The sequence below is a fragment of the Pseudopipra pipra genome, chromosome 21 (genome assembly GCF_036250125.1).
Source record: "Pseudopipra pipra isolate bDixPip1 chromosome 21, bDixPip1.hap1, whole genome shotgun sequence".
NCBI classification, from domain to species: domain Eukaryota; kingdom Metazoa; phylum Chordata; class Aves; order Passeriformes; family Pipridae; genus Pseudopipra; species Pseudopipra pipra.
In genome coordinates, this window is record NC_087569.1 from 7,978,063 (window position 1) to 7,999,689 (window position 21,627).

Genomic DNA, 21,627 nt, shown 5'->3' on the forward strand with positions numbered 1-21,627 from the left:
GGTATGAGAATGATCCTAGTGCTCCCACAGACTGACAACAGATTCTGATATTATCTTTTAATTCTGCTGCAAGCTGAGCGTTATGACTGGCATTTCGTTTTTTTCTTATTGCTCCATTTAATTTCTAGCCTGATCTCTCAAAAAAAACCCCAAACCAACCAAGCAAAAGAAAACAAACAAAAAACCAAACAACAACAAACCCCTCCAGCCAAGACTTCAGGGGTTTTGTCTTCTGTGCTTTAAAACAATTACCTATATCCATAAAAAGACAGATAACCCATTATATGGGGGTTTGGATACATTTGGTGTTTTGCTCTGTTAGCAACTGCCCCATATAGGGCAAGTGAGGGTTAAGGCAGATAAGCATTGGGAATAAATTCCTCAGTATTTCTGCAGCCGTGTCCCACAATTCCAAAGGCTCTGTTCAAAGATCCTTGGCTGCCTGATTTTATGTGTGTGAAATATTGCTGCATCATCCAAACCAGCCTTGTTTGGAATGTTTATAAATTAGATGAGTTTCTGTTAACTATTTTGATACAAAGAGTAAGTGAATGGCACTAATTCTCACAAGTGTGTGCCTGCAACTGTTTCTCTTTTTTTTTTTTTTTTTTTTTGCTATTTCCCATGGAGACTGTTTCGAAAGCAGCAGGAATTCAGGTTTACTCGGTGGCCACTGGATGTCACTGTTCCTCCGCAAACGGGCTATTTTCCAGCATCACCGCTAGACTTCCTATTTTGCTGCTGTTTGATTGTCAGCAGAGCGTTCCTACAGGCTGTGATCCTACAGAAAGGGATACATCAAGTAGAAAGATACTTCCATTTTAGGAATAAGAGAGCTGGAATGTTCCTTCAAAGGCCTGAGGAGTGTATAGATTGGAGCCTTTAGATGTTATGACGTGGGACTGGCAGTTACAGAAATACTGTCACGTAGATGAATTGAGTCCCCTGGGCTATCAGGCAAGTCCTGACAAGGGATTATGTTTAAGAATATTTATATTTTAGATTGGGCACTGGCTGGTGTCCCTAGAGGTACAGGATTCCATCTGGGTAACTAACAAATTAAGCCGCTTAAAATTCATCACTTCAGTGTGGGTTTTATGTAACAGTTGCATGGAAAAAATGGTCAGGCCTTGCAAAAACACTTGACATTTTCCCAAGTGTGAAAGTACACCTTTAAAAGAAACAATTGTTTCTTAACCACGTGGCTTTTGCTGCCCTACCTGTTGTTTTTAAGAGAATTTTAATGCTCCACTCTTGCATGTTGTTATCACAGGCTTCCCTCCCCCGTGAGGATGATTTTGAGCTGCTACACCTGAGAGTGGCCACAGATCAATCCTGTAACTAAATTACACCCACATGTAAGTGACTTTGAACTTCTATTTACAGTATGCAGAAAACATGATATTAATCATAAGACTTATATTTTCCAGTATTTGGTCAAAATGGGAACTTAGGTGAACAGAGAATTTGTATTTTAGAAAATGTGCTTGTTTCTGTGGAACACCATGTTCCTCGTGCTTCCTTTTGCCTTCTGTTTAAGCAGGTTCCAGTCATTACTCTTTCCTGCCATGAATTACTGTGCTTCCCCATATGTAATCTATAACCGTAATTATGAATATGATTGATAATATTATTAAATGAAAAATAATGTATTTACTTAAAAGTTCGCTTAGGAGTTTGACTTCTCTCTTCCCAGATTGAAGGCTTTTACAGAACATGTCTCTCTTGTCAGGAGGAACTCAGCAGAAACAGACACATTTTCCTCAGTAAAATAAGTACTGACCAACTGTGGAATTCCTTCTTGCTCCCACACATAAAAGCCTCAAAAAGCAAGAGGATCACATGCTGCTTTAGTAAAATTCACGCTGGCAGACAGGTGAAATTAAATTGCTGCTTTTATTCTCCCTGCATGCTGCTCTGTATGGTTTCCTCCTGAGTCCTCACAGCTCTCAGGATTTTGGATTTTGGTGGCCAGATGCTTGTTGAGCATCATCACCAGCTCAGCAGTGACACAACCCCATCACCGACCTCGGATGCTGTCACTGCCAAGGACACATTTGGGCAGATTTTGTGATTTCTTTCTGCTTTGCTTCTCCCTTCTCTCACATGGAAGTGCAAGTGTTTCCTCTGAGCACACGTGTGTGCCCATCCCAGTGTTTGTGTGTGTGTGTGTGTGTGTGTGTGTGTGTGTGTGCCCATCCCAGTGTTCCTGAGCTCCCCAGCAGCTCCATGGATCTGTCTGGCTGGGGTGACCTCTCAGCTGGCAGCGATTCCTTTCCCAGCAAATTGCACATTCTCCTCCCTCCGTGTGAGTTATTAAAACCAGATGTGCAGAGAGAGCTCTGCTGTGATGCACTTTTGTGGGCTGATTTCATTCCTTGGCTGCAACGGTGGGATGCCTCCAATGAAAGCTGGGGGACAAGCCCAGGAGGATTTAAACCCATTAGTCTGAGCTAAACTCCCGGGCCTGAATCTCTGTTGATATCACAGTAAATTAGATGTAACACAACTAGAGCAAACTGAGCTAAATCAGTGCAAGTCTGGAATGAGAAAGGGGTAAGAGAGACGAGATCTTGTCTTGGATTTATCCGTTTGTTCTTTGTAGGCTGTTCTGTGGGTCTTAATGAATCATTAAGAAATCATCATGGAAAGAAGAAGCAGCTTTGTGTTGTTCCTGGATCAGCTTCATTTTGAAACACAGGAATCTGAGAAATAAGCTTGTAATCTCATGCAAGACCATGAGGAGGAAAAGGCACTCTGGCATTTAATGGATGTATTTATAGGAAGGTCATCTCACAGCCTGCATCTGACTCAAAGTCGAAGCCATCTGGGAATGTTTCTATGGGTGACGACCACATTCCAGGAAGCGTCACAGCATCCTGCAGTCCTGTGGGATGGGGGTTGCTTTGGGCTCTCATTTGGCTCGTGGTGGGTCTGGAAGAAGAAAGCCACAGCCAGAGTTCAGTGTGTCATGATGTGACACCCCTTCTCGATGTTTTAGGACCAGTGGTTAACTAAACTCTTGGGATTTACCCTGGAACGTGCCCCTGCTGACAAGGTGTGGATTAGAAGAGCTTTTTATCATTTTGTTGGTTAATGAGATTCTCTAGTTGGGCTCTAGACCACATAAATGGCTTTGTAAAGCATCAAGAGTACAGGTGAGAATCCTTGCAGCAGCATCCTCTGGGGAAGGCTATTGAGGCAGTGGGTGCTGGATGTCATCCTGTGCTGGTGCTGTGGGAAATGATCTTGCTGCCTCCTCGGGGCTGTTCAGAGAGGGAGAGAAAGAACTAAAACATGTGGTGTGGGTTGATGTCCTCTGTCTCTCAGAGGTCCTGTTTTGTGAGTGGTAAGTGAAGCAGTATTGGGGTGTGTGCATGGTCCCAAGAACAGTCAGTTGTAGGGGTGGCCAGTCTGTGCTCCCAGGAGAAGCCTCTCCAAGATTTGCACACCTTTGGAGAACCAGCCCATTAAGAAATGGGCACAAGAAGCAAATTAAGTGACCAGTGGCCTGAGTGTTTCTGAACTGGGGCTGCTTTGTGCTGTTCCCTGTGCTCGTGATGAGCAGCTGATTTTGTAGGGTCACATTTACACAGTTTATGCTGCCTCGTAACTGGGGGGTATGAACTTGTGTGAGGAGATCTGGCTTCCCACAGGAACAGTTGAGCTCAGCTGTTTCCAGGCACTTTTGCTTGTCCTGGGGCTGACTGAGGGAGCCTGTGGCAAACCTCACAACTGCACCATGGGCTCTGGCACTGCCAGGGGCAAATCCACCTCGTCCCCTGAGCTGTGAGAGGGCTGTGGTTGGGAGCCACAAGGCATTGGCTCTATATGTGCAGGCAGGGGTTAAGCATTCTGAATTTGCAATAGCCAGGCAGCTTTCCCATATAAGAGCACTGCACTCATTGGCTCTCTCTTTTACTGAGAAATCTATCTAGTCATTTCCTGTGCAAGCCCTCCTTCACTTTGCAAAAAGCCATACAGTTGAGTAAATAACAGGAATCTGTGACTATTCCTTGGATTCTCTCATGGACCATCACCAGCCAGGAGTTCAAAGCTGTGCCATTAGCAGACTGCTAATATGAACATGGTCTTCTCTGCAGAAGAGGAGGATTCTCACCCATGGATGTAAATAATTTTGGGTCTGCTTTCATGCTTATTAACACTTGTTGGTATTGGACTTGGTTTCTACTGAGAGATCATTTACCCTCTGAAGGCTCTGTTGGGACTCCTTGTCAGATCTGTTCTTGGGTGGAGCTTGCAACAACTTGGGGTAAGTGCTGTGCTCTTCCTGTTCTGACAGCAGGGCTTGGTGCTGCACTTCTCAAAACAGCTTGGTGGGGTCTCAGAAAGAAATAACTCAGTTCTTGAGTGGAGAAGTGGAAGCTGAGCTGGCAAGCAGAGAGCACTCCCTGTGTTTCCCAGGGACGCACCAAGTGGGTGTAGGGTCCTTTTTACGGGACCATTTTGCTCTTGCTTTTAAACCAGCTGGTCTGTCTGTACAAGACTGACAATAAATAACTCTCCCGAGCGCTGCGGAGAGATGGAAACTGCAGCTGAGAAATGATTTGGGGGAAAGGAAGACAGAAAAGGACAAGCAAACTATTATGGAAGTACAAATAGCCCCCCGAAGCATCGGCAAACGTACCAGTAAGTGTTCTGGGGAAGGAAGTGAGTCTGAAACAGCATTATGGGGTGTTTGCCTGTGAGTGGAGAGGAATGTTTGTCATTAGAGCGCAGACTAAACTGAATGTCTGAATTATCATAAACGTTTGTCTTGAAATCAGCCCTTGGATTTCTTGCTGTGAGCCGCATAAAGATGCTTTGTGGCTGTTTTCTGCCTAAGAACTGTGTTTCTGCACACCCTGATCTAAGCCAAATTGCTTATGCTGTGTCCATTTACCTCTTTGCTGGTACAGGCTATGGAGTCTGGCTGTAGTCCCAGCAAGGGAGATTTCTCCTCAGAGAAAACCTGTTAACCATTTGGAGGGAGTGCATGGGAAGGAGACAGAGTTATTAACAAAAGCTCCGCTGCAGGTTGGTCATTGTGGATGTTTAATTGCAAACTGTGTGAATCTGCAGTCACATTGACTTCAGACACTGTGTGTTGGGTGTGGTCTGAGATATATCCAGATATATGCGAAGAGATGTTTTAAAAGAGTCAGAAAGGAGTTCAGGATGTATTAGATGAGAGAAGGGGACTGGCTGGGTGCTCTGCTGAGACTGGTGCTCTCTGTGCAGCAGGTTTGGGTCAAGCTGTGCTCTGTGCAGGCTCCCAGGGCTGGGAGTGTCCCCAGGGCAGCTGGGCAGTGTGTTTGCCTGTGCCGTGGAGCTGGGAGTTCAGAGCCTGTGCTCTCCTGGAGAGCCAACAGCTCCAAATATTGGGGGAGACCCCACTCATTTTGCCCCAGGATGAAATGTCAGGATGCATGAGGGAAATACAATTTGTGCACGTGTTTTCCCTGTATAAATAGTGTAATGCTCCTCAATGGGGATCATGAACAAACTTATCACTGTTCCAAAGAAGGCCTACAGTGAATCTTATCATTTTGGCCACTTGGTGACCAGCCTGTGTTGGTTGCACTGAGACAAGAACAATGATCATAGTCTCCTAAAGAGCCACTTTCCTTGCCTTTTATGTAAGGGACCTGTGCTGCTGCCAACAGGTGAGGTCATCTCACCAAGGGGATTCAGATGTGCTGCAGACAAGTTTGCAGCTTGTATTTCGTGAGCTGCTTTTGAACTTCTCCAGTGGAACTCTGTTCAAGACCCCGATCCTTTATTCAAATACTGCTACTGTGCAGAGTTTTACTGAATCTCCCTCTCAAGGGACCCACAGTCAACTGTAGAACGCTGGACCTGGGCACTTGCTTTCCTCTGTGTCACGCTGAACACATTCTGGGTTTGTGATCAAACTGTTAATAATTCTCCCCCTCCCTCACAGGTTTAGTCCCCCAGCAGGGAACATCTTTGTTGACCTGCAAGACCATCTCTCCTAGAAATGGATAACTTCACCAACGGGCAGCCGGGCCCGGGGCAGAGGAACAGGTTCATAGGATTGCTAGAAACCGATGACAGTGTCCAGGAAGATAAACCTGCACCCAGTAAAAAGGAAGAAAGATCCGGACCTGGAAAGAAAGGAGAGCCACGACCCTTGGAGACACCTTACCAGAAGGAGAGCAGTGATTTTGCTCCTAAAATCAAGGTTAATCTGAATTATCGGCCAGGACTCGTCAGCAAGTGAGTAACTGTTGGGTATCTGAAGGGGGTGATCCGGGTGATCTCTACTGATCCCTGCCCTGTATAGGGGCCTATAGACTTTACCAAGTCTAAACTAAAAGTGGCAATGTAGGAATATTGCAGGCATCTGGTAGGAAGGCATTAAAAGCAGAAAGGGGGTCTATTAGGCCTCTGCTGCTGCCCCTGGAAGGTGCCCACGTGTTGAGGTGTATTTTGGGTAGATCTGAGCTAACACAAATAAGCCACGTTGGGTGTCAGAGCAGCTTCTCATGGAGCTCTGTCCAGCTGAGCTGTTCTTGCCAGGGAGGGATGTAAACCAGCTCACAGAGTGCTTCCACCATGTGATGGGCCTGACTCCGGTCCTGCAGCTATCTTGGGCTTCTCTTTGTGCTCTGGATGCATGCCAGGGTTGCACATCAGACTGGATCTGGGAAGAGCTCCAACTGATGGAAAGAGCAGCCACTTAAGAGAATTCTGGGAAATAACAGTCTCTATTTTTCCCTCGACTCAAAAATAAAATACTTGTTTTTTTTTTTTTTTTCTGACAAACTTTCCTCCCTCCCTCCTTTCCTACACTGTCCCACTAGGACTCAGGGCATGCTCCTGTCTCTGCTCTCCAGAACTTCCTAACACTTGGCCCTTTTCCTACAGCCCAAAGGACCCAAATCGCTTTGACAGGGACCGTGTGTTCAGCGCAGTCACCAGGGGCACCCCCGAGGCACTGGATGGTTTGTTCGAGTACTTGAGGAGAACCTCCAAATTTCTCACGGATTCTGAATACACAGGTAGATTCCTGCTCAGTATTCCATGAACAGGCTTAGCAGGGGAATCTGCTCATGGTTATTTGCTTTGTCCAGCCCTCTGTCCTTTCTTTTATTTTCTAATGTTCACCTGAGGATGGAGAAGGCCATTAATTAAATATATACTAAGGTTTTTGCCTCTAGTGCAGACTAAAAATACTGATAAAAACCTTTAATAATGATTATCTTTGATCCTACAGAGCAATTTAAGTTCTGAATCAAGTAATACAGCTGTGTGCAAAGTACACACACAACCCATTCAATACTCTCTTTCTACCAGATGCAAAGACTGGGAAGACCTGCTTAATGAAAGCCCTGTTGAACTTAAAAAATGGAAAGAATGACACAATAGCAGTCTTGCTTCAAATAGACCAAAAGACACGGAATCCCAGGCCACTTGTCAATGTGTCGTGCTCTGACTGCTACTACAGAGGTAAGGTTCTGTCGTGGTGCTGTGGCAGAGCAGCTTCCCCATTAGACAGGTGAGATGTGCAGGCACAAGGAAAAGGAGGGGAACTGGAGCTTATTCAGCACTGCAGATGCAGAGTTATGGTGCAGTTACAGCAACAGCCTACTCACCTTTTGTTTTCTGATTCTGCTGCTGCATCTTCTTTGGCCTTGAATTATACCCTGCTGCCAACTTTGTTCTTGGTCTGTAAAACAGAAATGGTACATGTTTAATAACCCAAGAAATGAGAGGATTTGCTTGGGAAAGCATAAAAAGCAATTCTAAAAATGAAAAAGAAATAATATATCATTTTTTAAATGAATTCTGCTGTTTGGGTTGTGCTTTCAATAGCAAATGTGCAGCACGGTCATGTACACATATGGTTGTCTTAATCCTCTCGTGGCTGCTTGGGATCTCAGTGCCAGGCAAGGGGAATTGCCTGGTCTTGTGTTGAATTTTGGATAGTTTTGAGGCTTGTCTTCTGCCTCAGAGCCTGCAATATTCCAAGGACTATTGTTGGAAGTCCTGAGCTGCCCCCCAGCCCTGCCCAGCTCTGGGGCTGCAGTTGCTGTGCAGAACATGCAGCTTTTGCTCAAGTCCTGTCCTGTCCCCTCTGAGAGGGGCACGGGGTGACAGGTTTTGCTGTTTCCTCAGGCCAGACAGCACTGCACATTGCCATAGAGAAAAGGAGCCTCCCTTTAGTGAAGCTGCTGGTGGAGAATGGAGCTGATGTCCATGCCAGAGCCTACGGGGAATTCTTCAGGAAGAAGAAAGAAGGAGTTTACTTTTATTTTGGTGAGTCAGTGTGCAACATGTTCCTTCCCTTTCTTTATTGCCCTACTGTATGTGACATCACTAATTAATTCTAGTTGGGTTTGCCCATCTGTGCATGAGTTGCCATCTCCAGTGTCCTTTAATCAAGGCCTTGACTTACTTGAATGGCAGGATCCTTTCACATCTGGGGTGTCCAGTTAGTATTTGCCATCATCTTTGGTTTTATGTATTTAATCCCACCTGAGAGGTTTCAGATAGAGACCAATACTTGGTTAGGTCAGCCAAATTAGAGGTCTGGGAAAGTGTTTCAGCTGCCCCCAGAAAAAAAGAGTAATTGTTTACTGCAAAACACTTTCTGAATCTAGAGACACTGAGAAAAAACTTGTTCTGTGTTCCAGTGATAAAACTCTAGGCTCAATATATTTTCCTAGAATTGCTTTTTTTCAAAATTTAATTCTTTTTTGCCCCTTTCTGCTTTGTCTCCAAATACTGTGTCCTGATCTCTTCAGGTGAACTTCCCCTCTCCTTGGCTGCTTGTACCAACCAGCTTGATGTGGTGGACTATCTCCTAAACAATCCCCACCAGAAAGCCAGGCTCCAGGAGCAGGACACACAGGGCAACACAGTCCTCCATGCCCTGGTGATGATTGCAGATGACACTGAGGAGAACACCAAGTTTGTGAGCGCAACGTATGTTGAGATCCTGAAGGCAGGTGTGAAGCTTGACCCAACGTGTAAACTGGAGGAGATAGTGAATTATGATGGGTTAAATCCTCTGCAGCTCGCTGCCAAGACAGGCAAAGTGGAGGTAAAGACAACCAGAGGGAATCCCTGGGGTTGATGAGGAACAAGGGAGAGTGTAACGTGCACCCTCAGTGCAGCAGTGGGGTTTGAGGGAGGAGCATCTTGCACCCAACCCGTGGTAACGCTGCTGACAGGGGTCAAGGAGGTCACCTCCAGGTCACTCAGTGTCCTGCAGAGCCTCAGTTGGCTGCTGCTCTCTGTCCCACCCAGGACAGCTGGTCTGGACTGAATCTGGTTCTACTCCTGGGAGAGCAGATACAAGATGTAGTTCATTGCCTGCTTTTAGCCAAATCCTGGTGTCTGATGTGTCCAGGCTTGTAGGGCACAAATCCAGGTGTGCTGGGGGAAGGTGGTTTGGGTACAGCTCCATCCTTCTGCACCTTCATCACATGCATGTTTTCCTGTGCCCTTGGTTTCTCTTCAGATCTTCAGGCACATCATCCAGAGGGAGATCAAGGACCCCGTGTACCGGCACCTGTCCCGCAAGTTCACGGAGTGGACCTACGGTCCCATCCACGTGTCCCTCTATGACCTGTCCTCCTTGGACAGCTTCGAGGAGAACTCTGTGCTGGAGATCCTGGCCTACAGCAGCGACACCCCGGTGAGGGCTTCGCTGGAGGTCACACAGCAGCACCTTTGTGCTGTCCTCTGACAGCGTTGCTGTGTAATTGTGCAAATCACTTCGAGTTAATGTGGTGTTCCTGATGATAATTTTTCTGAGAAAGAAATGCATGATGGGAAGGTTTGCAGATTTCATTATTTAGAGTCTGCTTGGCCTGCCTCTGATCGCCTATAATTTGAGAGAAATTTTTGGTCCTTTGGTTGTCCTAAGTCTGGGTGTGTCCAAATACCTTGATGAAGCCAAGCCATCTTCTTATGGGATGGTTGATTTCTTTCATACTGCAAGGCCTGACTGAATAAACCCTTAGTGATTCTCCAACTGGAGCCACTGAGCTCCAACACTGAAAAAGACAATCCTCTGCTGAGTTTTCACTGCTGTTGACACACAGGTCCTTTTTTTTGTTGTTTGTTTCCCCATAGAACCGGTACAAGATGGTGGTTTTGGAGCCACTGAACAAACTGCTTCAGCAAAAATGGGAAACTTTTGCTTCCAAGAGATTCTACTTCAGTTTTGTCTCGTACTTGTCATTCATGATCATCTTTACAGCCATAGCCTACTATCAGCCCTTACGGGTAAAGGTGGGTCCACTCTTTTATCTGGAAAGGCCTGGATGGATGGAGCAGACTTTAAAAGGTTGTGTGTGGTTATCATCACTGCCTCTGCCTGTATTCACAAGTTTGGGTGGTTTTGTTTTTATCTTGCAGCCTTCATTTCCAGTGGAATTCACAGCTGGAGGCTTCCTGTGGGTCTCTGGACTGATCATTATCTTGTTAGGAGGCATTTATCTGATCTTTGCTCAGGTATGGGGGTCTCTGGTCCAGTTTCATTGTAAGAAAGCAAAAAAAAAATAGGAACTGTCACTGACATGGAGGCAGCAGATTCAGTTCTCCTCGCATCAGGATGTGCAGGAGTGGATGGCAGGAGGGACATGCAGTGTCAGTGGGATCTAGCAGTGACAGGGGTGGCACAAGCCAGGTTGCTGGGCAAGAGGAATCATGGTTTGACAACAGCAAATAATTCTGAGAGACTTCTATGATTTATGGTATAAAAATGCATCCCTGGCATTTAATGCAGTCTATTAATAAGGACATGGGGCTGAGCCATGATTCAGCCCTTGTTTATCCTTGCCCTTTATAAGTAAGGCCTTTTTTCGTCTTAGAAGTATGACTAACTGAAATTTGGGATCTTGGAGATGGAAGCATGAAGAGGAGCTCACGGAGCAAAGCTTTCCCCCGAGCCATAGGCTGTGTGTGATCACTCTCTAACCAGCTCTGGTTTTGATGAATGGCTCCCATTGATTTTTCCCTCCCAGAGTCTGTACTTGAGGAGGAGACGCCAGTCCCTGAAGACCATGTGCTCTGACAGCTGCATCGAGATCCTGATGTATGTCCCTGCAGGGGTTTTCACAGTGAAAGTTTGGTGGAATTGGAATTGGTTCTCTGCTGTGTGTCTCTAATGTTGCTAGAGAGGTGGTGAGCAGGAAACATTGATCCTCTGCCACTGTCTCTTCCCATCCCTGCTCACTTCTACCTCTTGTCCTAATCCTTTGTTGTGATGGAGTTTCCTGGGCAGGGTCTGTCTGTGAAGGTCAGACCCTCAATTATTCCACAGTTAGAGAACATATATTTGTCAGAAAAAGAGCTCAAGTTCTCAATCACACTGTCACTGTGGCTCAGAATTAGTTGAAAGGAAAAGAACTTCCAAGTTTTCTGAGGAGAAGTGTGCATCAATGTATGTGTGTGCCTGGATGTGGGCCTGTGTTCTAAGAGTTACCTTTTTTTTCCCATTTAATATCAGTTATGGGAGTTACATCAAGCAGTTCAGAGTTTCCACACTGTGAGATTAACCAGTTTATAACAAAACTGCAGCAATTTGCAGGTCTGGAACTAGATGATCTTTAAAGTCCCTTCCAACCCAAACTATTCTCTGATTCTATATAAACTCTTCTGATAGTCTGCCATTTGTATGCTCCTTGTAGCCTCCTAAAATTTGCTTTTCATTGAAAAACAGAACAGATCTGCAATGGGAAGAGATCAGATCTGTTGAGGTGAGTCACTGTGTCATTCTGCTTGTCTCCAGTTTCATCCAGGCATTCTCATTGCTGCTGTCAGCAGTCCTGTATGGTGCCAGCTCAGAAAACTATGTGGCAGTGATGGTGTTCTCCCTGCTTTTGGGGTGGGTGAACACTCTCTATTACACCCGGGGCTTCCAGCGCACTGGGATCTACAGTGTCATGATACAGAAGGTCAGTGCCTGGGGGAAAACCTCTACATGAAAAGCTTTTGGGTGTGAGCAAGTAACAGGAGTCCTGTGATTGCTTTCCTCCTCTCAGCACCATGAAAACCATAAATGGACTTGATGTCCTGACTGTGGAAGTACAGATATTGCAGGAGATTAGATCAGTGTCTTCAAGTACAACTGCAGGAAGCCACTGGTGTGCTCTCATTGAATAGGGCAGGTGACAGCAGCTGACACTGTTTGTCACAAAACAACTCAAAACTAGCAGGGAAAACTGGTGTGAGTTCCCTGGAACTGTTAGACTTGGCCTGGGAAGTTTTCCTGGGTCTACAGGGGAGTCGGGGACTAGAAAGGCAAAGCAGAGGTGAAATGAGGTGCCAGGGAAGAATTCTGATCCCTGCTTGTGCAAACCCCATGGAGATGGGAGAGAGAGGGATGTGTGTGTTGCAACAGTTTGGAAACAGCCGTACTGGGGAACTGACAGGATATTGATTTGTTTCAAAGAACCTCTTCATACAAACATAACAATAAATAAGTCCACATAGTACTGTCAGATTAAGCTACCAATGATGTTACTTACCTGAGGAATTACTTTAACATCTATGAGTAGTTCCTTAAACTGGATAGAAGCACTTTCCAGCTTGCTTTCAGTATTGTTCCTGGGGGTTGGTTATGATGTGTGAGAAGAGGGGATCATCCTGGTGATTTCATGCAAGATAAAGAACAGTGCTCCCTCCTGATTTGTGTTTCAGACCATCATGAGGGATCTGCTGCGTTTCCTCTTGGTTTACATGATCTTCCTCTTCGGCTTTGCTGCGGGTGAGCCCTCGCTCAGCGTTACGGTGTGGGCTGGGCTGCGAGAAGTGGGTTTTTCTGAGGAGAACCTGAATTCTGTTTTTCTCACAGCTCTGGTCACTCTGATGGGCGACGCTCCCTCAGTCTCCCAGAACAAGTCCCTGGCTCACCTGGAGAGCACTGGGAGCCACGCCATGTATGGGGGGCTGCTCAGCGTCTCCCTGGAGCTCTTCAAGATCACCATCGGGATGGGTGACCTGGATTTCCACGAACATGCCAGATTCAGATATTTTGTCATGCTCCTGCTGCTGCTCTTTGTGATACTCACTTACATCCTTCTGCTCAACATGCTGATCGCCCTCATGAGCGAGACAGTCACAGACATTTCTGGTTACAGCAAGAGCGTCTGGAAGCTGCAGGTGAGGCCCAAAGTTCTGCTCGAGTCCCACAAAATCAGAGATGGCAGTGCCTGTCTTTTTGTCCTAAACCTTTACATAAGTCTTTTATGTAAATTTGCCACTCTAGTGGTACATCCTGACATCATTTTTAGATGTATTTACAACTCTTGCTCTTTGCATGATCCACGTGCACAAGGAACTCGAGAGAGTAACTGGCTGGTACCATTACGTGAAGGAGCACTTTGGGATTGGGTTCCAAAGTGACTCTCTAAGTCAAAGTAGTTGCTGATTGGGGGAGATTTAATTGAAAAGAAGTGCTGGGCTCTGTAAATGCCCTGATTTCTCTCTGACATGGATTTCTTCTTCCAGAGGGCTATTGCTATTCTAGAAATAGAGAAGGCCTGGCTGTGGCGCCAGGGTGGGAAGAGGAGATCTGGCTGCTTCATGTCAGTGGGGCTCAATAAGAAAGATGAGAGGTGGTGTTTCAGGTAAGACAGATATATCCTTTACACTCCAGCCTAGCAGGCAGTGGGATCCCATGATTCACAGCCTGGTAACCCTGAACAGCCACAGAGAATTTCAGCACTGACTCAGCAGTGACTCAACCACATATTCCTGGGTACATGCAGATTGGTTGGTGATTGCCAGCCTGGAAGTTTGAGAGCTAAAATGAGCTGCCAGCATTGTCACCTTTGTATTAAGAATCTGAACTGGAGGAACTGGAGTATTTTAAAACAAACAACCTACAACACGCAGTGAGAGAAGATGTTTTACTTCATGGAGCTTAGGCTACAGAAGATCTACTCAAAGAAGAGCTCTGTAAGGTGCTGCTGCTGCAGCCAAACCATCAGGATTGTATTGGCAGGATGAGCTGGGTTGGGATGCTGGGTTGGAACTGTGAGCTCTGGGTTGAAATGCTGTGCTCCATGCATCAGTATCTGTTGCATTTTGTCTCTCCAGAGTAGAGGAAATTAAATGGACAGATTGGGCAAAGGATGTGGGAGTTCTGAAGGAAGACCCTGGAAACACCAGTGATTCAGAAATAAATCCAGAAGGTAAATTAAACCGTGAAGAAAGGTCTTCAGTACCCTTTTAGCTTCCTACTCAGCAACTACTCTTGGCAAGTTATTATGTCTTCGTTAATGGAGATTTTAGACTGGCCAACTGGCTTATGAAATTGCTTTCTCACAGTACCACTTGTGAGCTGAGAAAATAAAGATTTAGTGTAGGTATGGATCTGTTCAGGGTTTGGGAACAAACAGTGAGAATAAAGGAGATGCCATTCCTACTTACCTCTGGTAGAAATGGGCAGGGAACACTGCTTTTTTTACAGAAGTGGTAAAATTTAGGCCCACTCATACTGCAAGTGTTAAAATCACAGGGCTTTTAGAACAGGAGTCTGGGCATTAACACTGACAACTTGGTCAAATTCTGCCTGAGATCATGCTGGGAATGAAACTCTGTGTTGAACAGAGAGCTGTTACTTTCTCTGGAAATTTTTTGTTCAGCCTGGCAGAGCTTGGATTTGAACACAACCTCCTACCCTTGCAGTGCGGGTTCTTCCTAGATGCCAGTTTTCTAGGACTGGGGAGGTTGCAGTGCTTAAAACATTATCTGGTGTGTGCTGAGTGTTCCCTAAACCTGCACCCTTCTAAACTGGGTCCCTTTGTCAGCTTCCTGCTGATGAAGGGCCGTTCCTGTGTCTCCTGCTGCAGAGACAAGATCGTGGAAACGGGAACCACAGAAACCTCCGAGATCAGCTGCCTCAGAGGAGCAGTCACTCCTGAAGCCCCAGCCATCAGCAACAGAGATGATGCCTTTGCAGGGACAAACCAGAGATCTTTAACAGGTTTTCTGAGTTGCAACCTTGCTCCCATCTCCAAAGGAGTAGTTCTTCCTATAGCAGCTGGAAGAATTGAAGGCATTATCAGTATTAAAGTGCATTTTGTCGAGGACTGTGGTTCAGCCTGTGGCTTTAAATACTTTTATGCACTTTAATCATTAATTTCCTTTGAAGAAACTATTTTTACTCAACTTTCTCTGCCTGACACTTTCTTACTGCTATGTCTAAAGATACAAGAGCAAGAGTGAGCTCCTGGGGCAGTGGGGAGTGGTCTCTGGGAAGGCAGTGCTCCCTGAGCTGTACAGGAATGATGCTGATGCAGTGACCTAGAAAAGAGTGGGTCGACTTATTCTTTTGCCACAAGAGACTGAACTGAAGTGCTTTGGAATAAAAAATGTTGTAGAGTCATAAAAAGTTGCTCAGGGTGGAGTTGGCTTCTGTGCAAAATGTTGCTTGTGTGAGGCACGAGCGGACAAATACTCAGTGTGCAGTCAGCAAGAGCTGCTCTGAGTGTCTGTGGCAGCACCTGCAGTGCTCCGTGGTCAGTCCACATCAGAATCCCCATTTTACAGTATTGGAATGAAATCCTTTGCACAATGTGCACGTTTGCTTAAAAGCACAAAAGCTGATGTGGATTTCCCAGACCTGTAAGTTCACACGGTGAAATTTGGAGACATCTGTCTCTCACAGGTTGCTCTGTCTCTGTAATAAGCAGCAGCAGAATCCTGCTCGTGGCTCTGAGAGACTGATGGGCCAAAACTTACTGTGTGGTTGACACTTCCTGTCAGTCTTGGCAGTCTTGGCATCCTGTCTTGCTGCAAATGTTTGCAAGGACCTCATTGCTTTCTGTGACGTGCACCCTGCCCCAGGCAGGAGGGGCAGCCTAAACTCTGTGGAAAAGAGATAAAAATGAGCTGTCTCACTTTTCACTATATTTAAGTATAATAATGTGATATTTCTGTAAACTGTCAATATAGCAACTTTGCTTCATTGAAAAGCATTGGATATATTTTCAGTGTTTCAGTCTTTCTCAAAAAGCAGGAGAAGCTTTGATCAGTGTGGACTCTAAGGCCTTATCTAATTCCTGATGACATTTCCCCTAGTGCTGTGCTGCCCTCACTGCTGTGCCAGTTAACTTGTTTTTCACAACCTCCTGTCAGTTTGTGCAGCCACATCTGAGCATTGAGCAGCTGATGCTGCACTGGATGAACCTTCCATGCAAGGAATAGTGATACCCCCAGGAAAGCTGCAGACTCTGGGTGTTGGCCTTCCCTTCAGTGAGATAAACTATGCAGCTCGAGATCTCTGCCTCATTTCTACTCTGAAGGAGGCTTGGAGGCTTGTCTTTTGGAGACAACCATCCTAATCCTCACTACCTGCATGTGACTGGCAGCAGAAGCATTGCTTTAAAACTTCCTCCTGCATTTAAATGGGCTCTTCCCCTGTGCTGGGCAATTCCCCTGCAGCTTCACCCCATTGGGGCTCTGAGTGCTAACTGACTTTTCTCTCTCCAGCTCCTGTTGTTTTCTTGCTTTGTGAAGCCTTCAGCTGCTTTTCCCATCTATGGCTTTGTCCTAAGTGTTCCCAAGATTTGGCAAGGTGCTCACACTGCACAAAAGGATCATCTGGCATATGATAAATCTACTGCTGTGCTTGGTGCTTTGCTGTGGTAGGGAGACTTTGAGAATCTCAGAGAATGCAGAATCAGATTTGCCATCCCTGTCTGGAGTCCTGATAAATAACAAAAGAGAAATCTTGCTTCCTGGTAGTTTTGGAAAGCTGTGGGCTGTGACAGCTTGCTTCCAACATAACCTGCCTCTTCAGCCATTCCCTCAACCTCCTCTTTACATCCCTTCCTTAAGCTTGCAATGCTCATTTATCTTCTGATCTGCATCAAGAATGTTCTGCTGTGAAACAGGGCTTGGCATTCCCTGTGCTCCCCAATCCCACCACAGCCCACCAGTCCCAGGCCTCCTGAGCTCATGGATGAAGGATGGTGGGCAGGGAGAGGCCTGTGCAGCAAACAGACATGTCCAGTTGGTGGGAGGCTGCTGTCCAGCTCTTTGATGTGCTATGGAAAAAAGGGGATTTTTGAGGAGTTGCCACCTCTCTGCAGTGAGGATGAGTCAGCACTGGGGAGATTATCATCAGCAGCCTCCCAGTGCACGAGGCTCCCCTTTGGTTTCACCAGCTGAACCACTTCCCGGTCTGGTCCCGTTACAGACAGGAAGGCTGGCTGGGATTGGTTTCGTGGGATGTCTGCAGTTCCTGGCAAGAGGAAGGACTTACAAGCTGGGTCATAGCTTTGAAGGCCCAGCAGGATTTTGGGATCCACACTTAATAGATCATAATATTTTGTCAGGAAACACTTTGGTCATTTACACAAGAAATCATGAACAGATGAATTGTCCTCTCCCTTCTACCTCTTTTGACAGGAGAACCCACCTGCATGTGAACCCCTTCCTGGGCAGATGGGGAGGGTTTGCAGGGCTCTGGCAAAGCAGGAACCTTTCACAGTTACCAGTGAAGGAACAGCTGCAGTTTCTCTCCTCTGTCTGCTCTGTGTGTGTGAGCCACAGAGACTCTGCAGGCCCAGCCATGCCATGAAGGAAAGGCACCAGCAGCTCCCAGTGCTTTCCACACAGGGTTAGGAATTCTCCAACCCTCTCCTGTGTGCTTTGGTCAGAGTTGCTTGGCTCCTGGCAGGGTGGGATAGGAATGTGGACCTTTGGCTTCCAAACTTCACAAGGGCACTCTTTGCCTGCCCACTGCTCCCTGTGCCTTCTCCAGAGGCTCCAAGTGCTTCCCTCCTCACAGTGATCGACCTCACAGCTTATCTGTGCAATTTTCTTCAAAGAAACTTCATGTCTGGTTTGTGTGGCTCCTAATCCCCCACAGGGCCATTTTCCTCAGGGGCAGAGGTGAAGTCAAGACTCTCCCGTTCCTCGGATGTTTTGCACATTTTATTTTGCTGTTGGATTTTTCCCCCCCCCTGTTTTTCCAAAGCCTGCTCTGAAGCTGGAGCCAGCAAGGGGAGGTGTATCCGTGCCTCAGTTGATTCCCTCTCTCTTCATCTCTTCATGACCCCACTTGCAACTGAACATACTTTCCATTGCCTCTGGAGCTCGCAAAGGGAGCCTTGGAAATGTGACAGCCCAAGGGCCCCGACAAAGAACAGATGCTTTCTGTAAGTCCCACAAGCTGCACAGGGTCTGAAGGGCTGCAGCTGGTGCATTTTGCAGCTGGACTCTTCCTGGGGCTGCCTCTCACTTTTGGGCTTTAAAAAATTTCATTATTTGTTGCTCTGGGACTAAAACAAAAATAAAGTTGGGGGGGAGACATTTTAAAAGAAAACTTCTGCTTTGCAACCTCACATCTGCTTCAGCAGCACAAAAAAAAGTGGGGCCTGGCAGGAGCAGGCAAAGGCTCAGAAAGATGTGGCTGTGGCTGGTACAGAACTGTTACTAAATCTGAGTGCAAAGGGTGGTTTTTTGCTTCCTCTTTTAACAATCTTATTTTTTCAGTTCAGATTTGTGAGATGTGGAGTGTTACAGCATTTCTGGATTGTGAGGATGGTTGTTAAATGCTAACACAGGGAGTCCTTAGAGGATGAGAGTTGGAGGTAGCTGAAAAGTGTCCATGTGATTTGTTGCACTCTTTTCTGAGAATTCTTGGAAAATTTAGACTGTCTGGGTAAAGAGAGCTACATTTCTATTCCACTGGGAGGAAGATCCATCTCCAGTTGACAGCTTTGGTTTTGCTGGTGCTCACATCCCCAACACACAAGTCAGGGACTCAGTCATGTTGCAAATAAAATAATTTTGCTCTTTTAGAGTCCTCTGGCATAAAACCTTGGTCCATCCAGGACAGGAATGATCCCTGTCCTTTGTCAGGAGAGGGAAGCAGTGGCTGCTGAGAGGCCTGGTGACCACTCAGCAGCTTTGGCTGCAAGGACAGCGCTGATCCAGTTCTGCTAAAAACCTCCTGCAGTGAGCTGGGGGCTGCAGCTGCTGCTCTGGTGCTGGGCAGGCACCTGGTGTGCCTCCAGGGTCCTGCAGGAGCTGGTGGAACCACTCCAGAGTCCAGGAGAGGCTGCAGGAGTTGTAAGCCAGGTAACACTGCCCTGTGCCAACCTGCTCTGCAGTGGCAGAGGCAACTGCCCTCTGTTCCTCCCTTCCAGCCTGCAGTGTGCTGCCTCTGCAGCAGGTACCTGAAGGAATCATGAAACTTGGAAAAAGACTGGGAAAAAATTTCCCTGACTGGGGTGTGGTGTATTTATGTTCTGTTCTCATGGTTCATGGGGAGGGAGGGAGGTCGTCAGCTTTGTTGTTCTTTTTCCACTGTCAAACTGTTGAAAAACGATTTCGTTGCTGCTAAACTGGTTACAGGATCTGTCCCTGAGGATGGCTGTAATAAAATAAATAATAGGAAATGATCCACATATAAGTAGATATGTGGTGTTTTGTTCTAAAAATTGCCTTACTCTGCTGCAAAGGACACCCATCCTACAAAGCTATATATAGAGAATTCCAGGGAAAAGGCTGCTTGTCTTTTTCTGGAGCACAGGTTGGATCTTATTTAGGGTCTGAGCTCTGCCCACTTGATGTGAGCCATGATGGGGTGACAGATCCTCTCCTTGCTGGAGCTCCGTTTGATGGGGGAAGAAGGGAGGGTTTACGTCCATCGCCTGGAGACAGAGGTGAAAACACTGGTAGCGTAAACACTCCATGTTGGGGATTTTCCAGCCGTGCCTAAGCAGTGACAAATAAAACATTCCTGCTTTGTGCTCCCGCTGGACGTGCTCTCCCTGTATGGTAGAGGACTGCGGGCTGCAGCCAGCGCTCCTGCCTGAGGCACGGGGGAATGAAAGAGAAATAAAAAAATAAAACTATTCGGTACAAGAAATAAAACCATTCAGGACTTCAGGTGTACTCCTATCCCAGGGTGGTAAAATCCTGGTTTTTGCCTGGACACAGACAAGTTTTTAGTGCAGCCCTTGCCCTGCCAAGTGTTCTGTGCAACACACATGTTGTTGGGGAGCTGCTGAAACTTTGCTTCCCAGGACATGGAGAAAACAAGTGTTGTGTGGCCCTGGCTGCAGGATCTGTTACACAACACCCAGGATAGAAGTTAATTGTGTCATTTTGAATGAAAAGTGAACTTTAGCAGCAGACCAGGAGGGAACCCTCCTTGGTGCACTGCTGGAATTTGCTCAGGGCACGCACAGGATGGTTGGAGAAAACCCAGCCTGGGCATGTCAGGATTCTAATAACGTGCACCCTCTCGTGGTTTATTCCTGTCACAGGGTGAGCACACGGGGTGGTTTCTGTGTGGAACAGGCTGGGGATCCCCTCAGCTGCTGTTGATTTAAGAAAAGACTGTGCACTAAGATTTGTTCTGTATTTTATGTTTTTTTTTTAATGTAAGAGTTATGCTACATTTGCTGTAAAAGGATTTCTGTCTTCAGTGTTTTTCAGACTCATTCTTTCACCTTGAAAGGCCACTTCAATGTGCAGGTGACCTGTCCCTTGGGTTGCCACCAGTGGGGATGGATATGAGGATACTGCAGCTGGAGCTCCCCTTGAAGATCAGCTTTCAAACCTTTCCTCTTTTGGCAGCACTTCCACCTTTAATAAAGATGATAAAGACAAGATCAAGGGCTCTGTTGCCCAGGTAGGTGCGTTGTTGGGAACTGGCTGCAGGGCACCCTGAGAGGGAAGAGCTGCTGTTTTTGTAGCAAGAGGTGGAGGGAGGACGTGCACATTTCATTGGGGTGACACATTTGCAGATGGTTTGTGTCACTCCTCCTTAACTCCTAATTATTCACCTGTCTGGTGAGGCAAAGGAGCTTCAGGTGCTGCTCCAGAACAGCCTTTTCCATTACAGGCTGTTAAGTGTCAGTATTTTGCATCTCAGGGGTGTTACAAAATCATCCCCACATCAGCCTCATGAAGAGAAGTGTATTTTCCCCAGGACAGGGGAGAGACCCTGACTTCTATTTGTTGATGTTTCCCCCTTGTTTTAGAGAGTAAAAACCTCTGGAATTTCTTCAGGACTCCAGTATTTTGGACAATCCATTGCTGGTGGCTTTGATTTCCCCAATGATGGTCTCCAAGACAGGGCAGCAGGATCTCTGGAGAACGTGACTCTGCTCTGGTAGGTAATAAATGTTATTTTTTGGTGTGCTGGGGAAATGCTTCAAAGACAAATATAGAATCTGTGTTCCAAGCAGTGTGACATTATTCTATTTTTAATTCAGCATCAGAGGGACATAAAAAATCTTTCCCAGTGCTAGAAATTATATAAAATATAAACCCTTTAGTTCAAGCTGCAAAGGCTTTTGCCTTTGTATGTCTAGAGCTTCGAGCAAGTATGAGATAGTGAACATAAAGGAATTAACACAGATCCAGTTCTGCCTGCAATTCAGCACTGATAATTTGGGTCATTTAGACACAAAATAATTTATTTACATACTGTCCCTCATTTTCAATCACACACCTGGTCAGGCAGCTGAGTGACCTGTGCAGTTCACAAAGGCTGAGACAGGGCAGATGCATTTGATTTTTCTTCTTGCATTTTGTATTTGAAAAACAAAATTCTAGATAAAGAGAGAACTGGAACTGGTGGATAATGTGTTTATCTAATGGAAACATAAACAGGGTGTT

The 21,627-nt window shown here is 46.2% G+C and overlaps 1 protein-coding gene across 14 annotated transcripts in view; it reads left to right on the forward strand.

Moving 5' to 3' along the window:
- Nucleotides 1-15,959, forward strand: part of LOC135425314 (transient receptor potential cation channel subfamily V member 2-like) — a 23,875-nt gene extending 7,916 nt beyond the window's left edge. For 2 of the 14 annotated variants that reach the window (XM_064677483.1, XM_064677489.1), the window contains exons 2-17: nt 1,274-1,358; nt 1,697-5,037; nt 5,945-6,240; nt 6,892-7,025; nt 7,321-7,473; nt 8,143-8,283; nt 8,772-9,070; nt 9,491-9,667; nt 10,108-10,266; nt 10,393-10,488; nt 11,001-11,071; nt 11,768-11,933; nt 12,679-13,140; nt 13,489-13,607; nt 14,080-14,174; nt 14,835-15,959. In XM_064677483.1, the coding sequence (XP_064533553.1) occupies nt 6,002-6,240; nt 6,892-7,025; nt 7,321-7,473; nt 8,143-8,283; nt 8,772-9,070; nt 9,491-9,667; nt 10,108-10,266; nt 10,393-10,488; nt 11,001-11,071; nt 11,768-11,933; nt 12,679-13,140; nt 13,489-13,607; nt 14,080-14,174; nt 14,835-14,965 (2,442 nt within the window). In that variant the 5' untranslated portion in view covers nt 1,274-1,358; nt 1,697-5,037; nt 5,945-6,001 and the 3' untranslated portion in view covers nt 14,966-15,959. Of the gene's footprint in view, nt 1-1,273; nt 1,359-1,696; nt 5,038-5,944; nt 6,241-6,891; nt 7,026-7,320; nt 7,474-8,142; nt 8,284-8,771; nt 9,071-9,490; nt 9,668-10,107; nt 10,267-10,392; nt 10,489-11,000; nt 11,072-11,767; nt 11,934-12,678; nt 13,141-13,488; nt 13,608-14,079; nt 14,175-14,792 lie in introns of all 14 variants that reach the window. The other 12 variants (XM_064677486.1, XM_064677491.1, XM_064677480.1 and 9 more) reach the window with 11 other exon arrangements.
- The last annotated feature ends 5,668 nt before the right edge of the window (nt 15,960-21,627 follow it).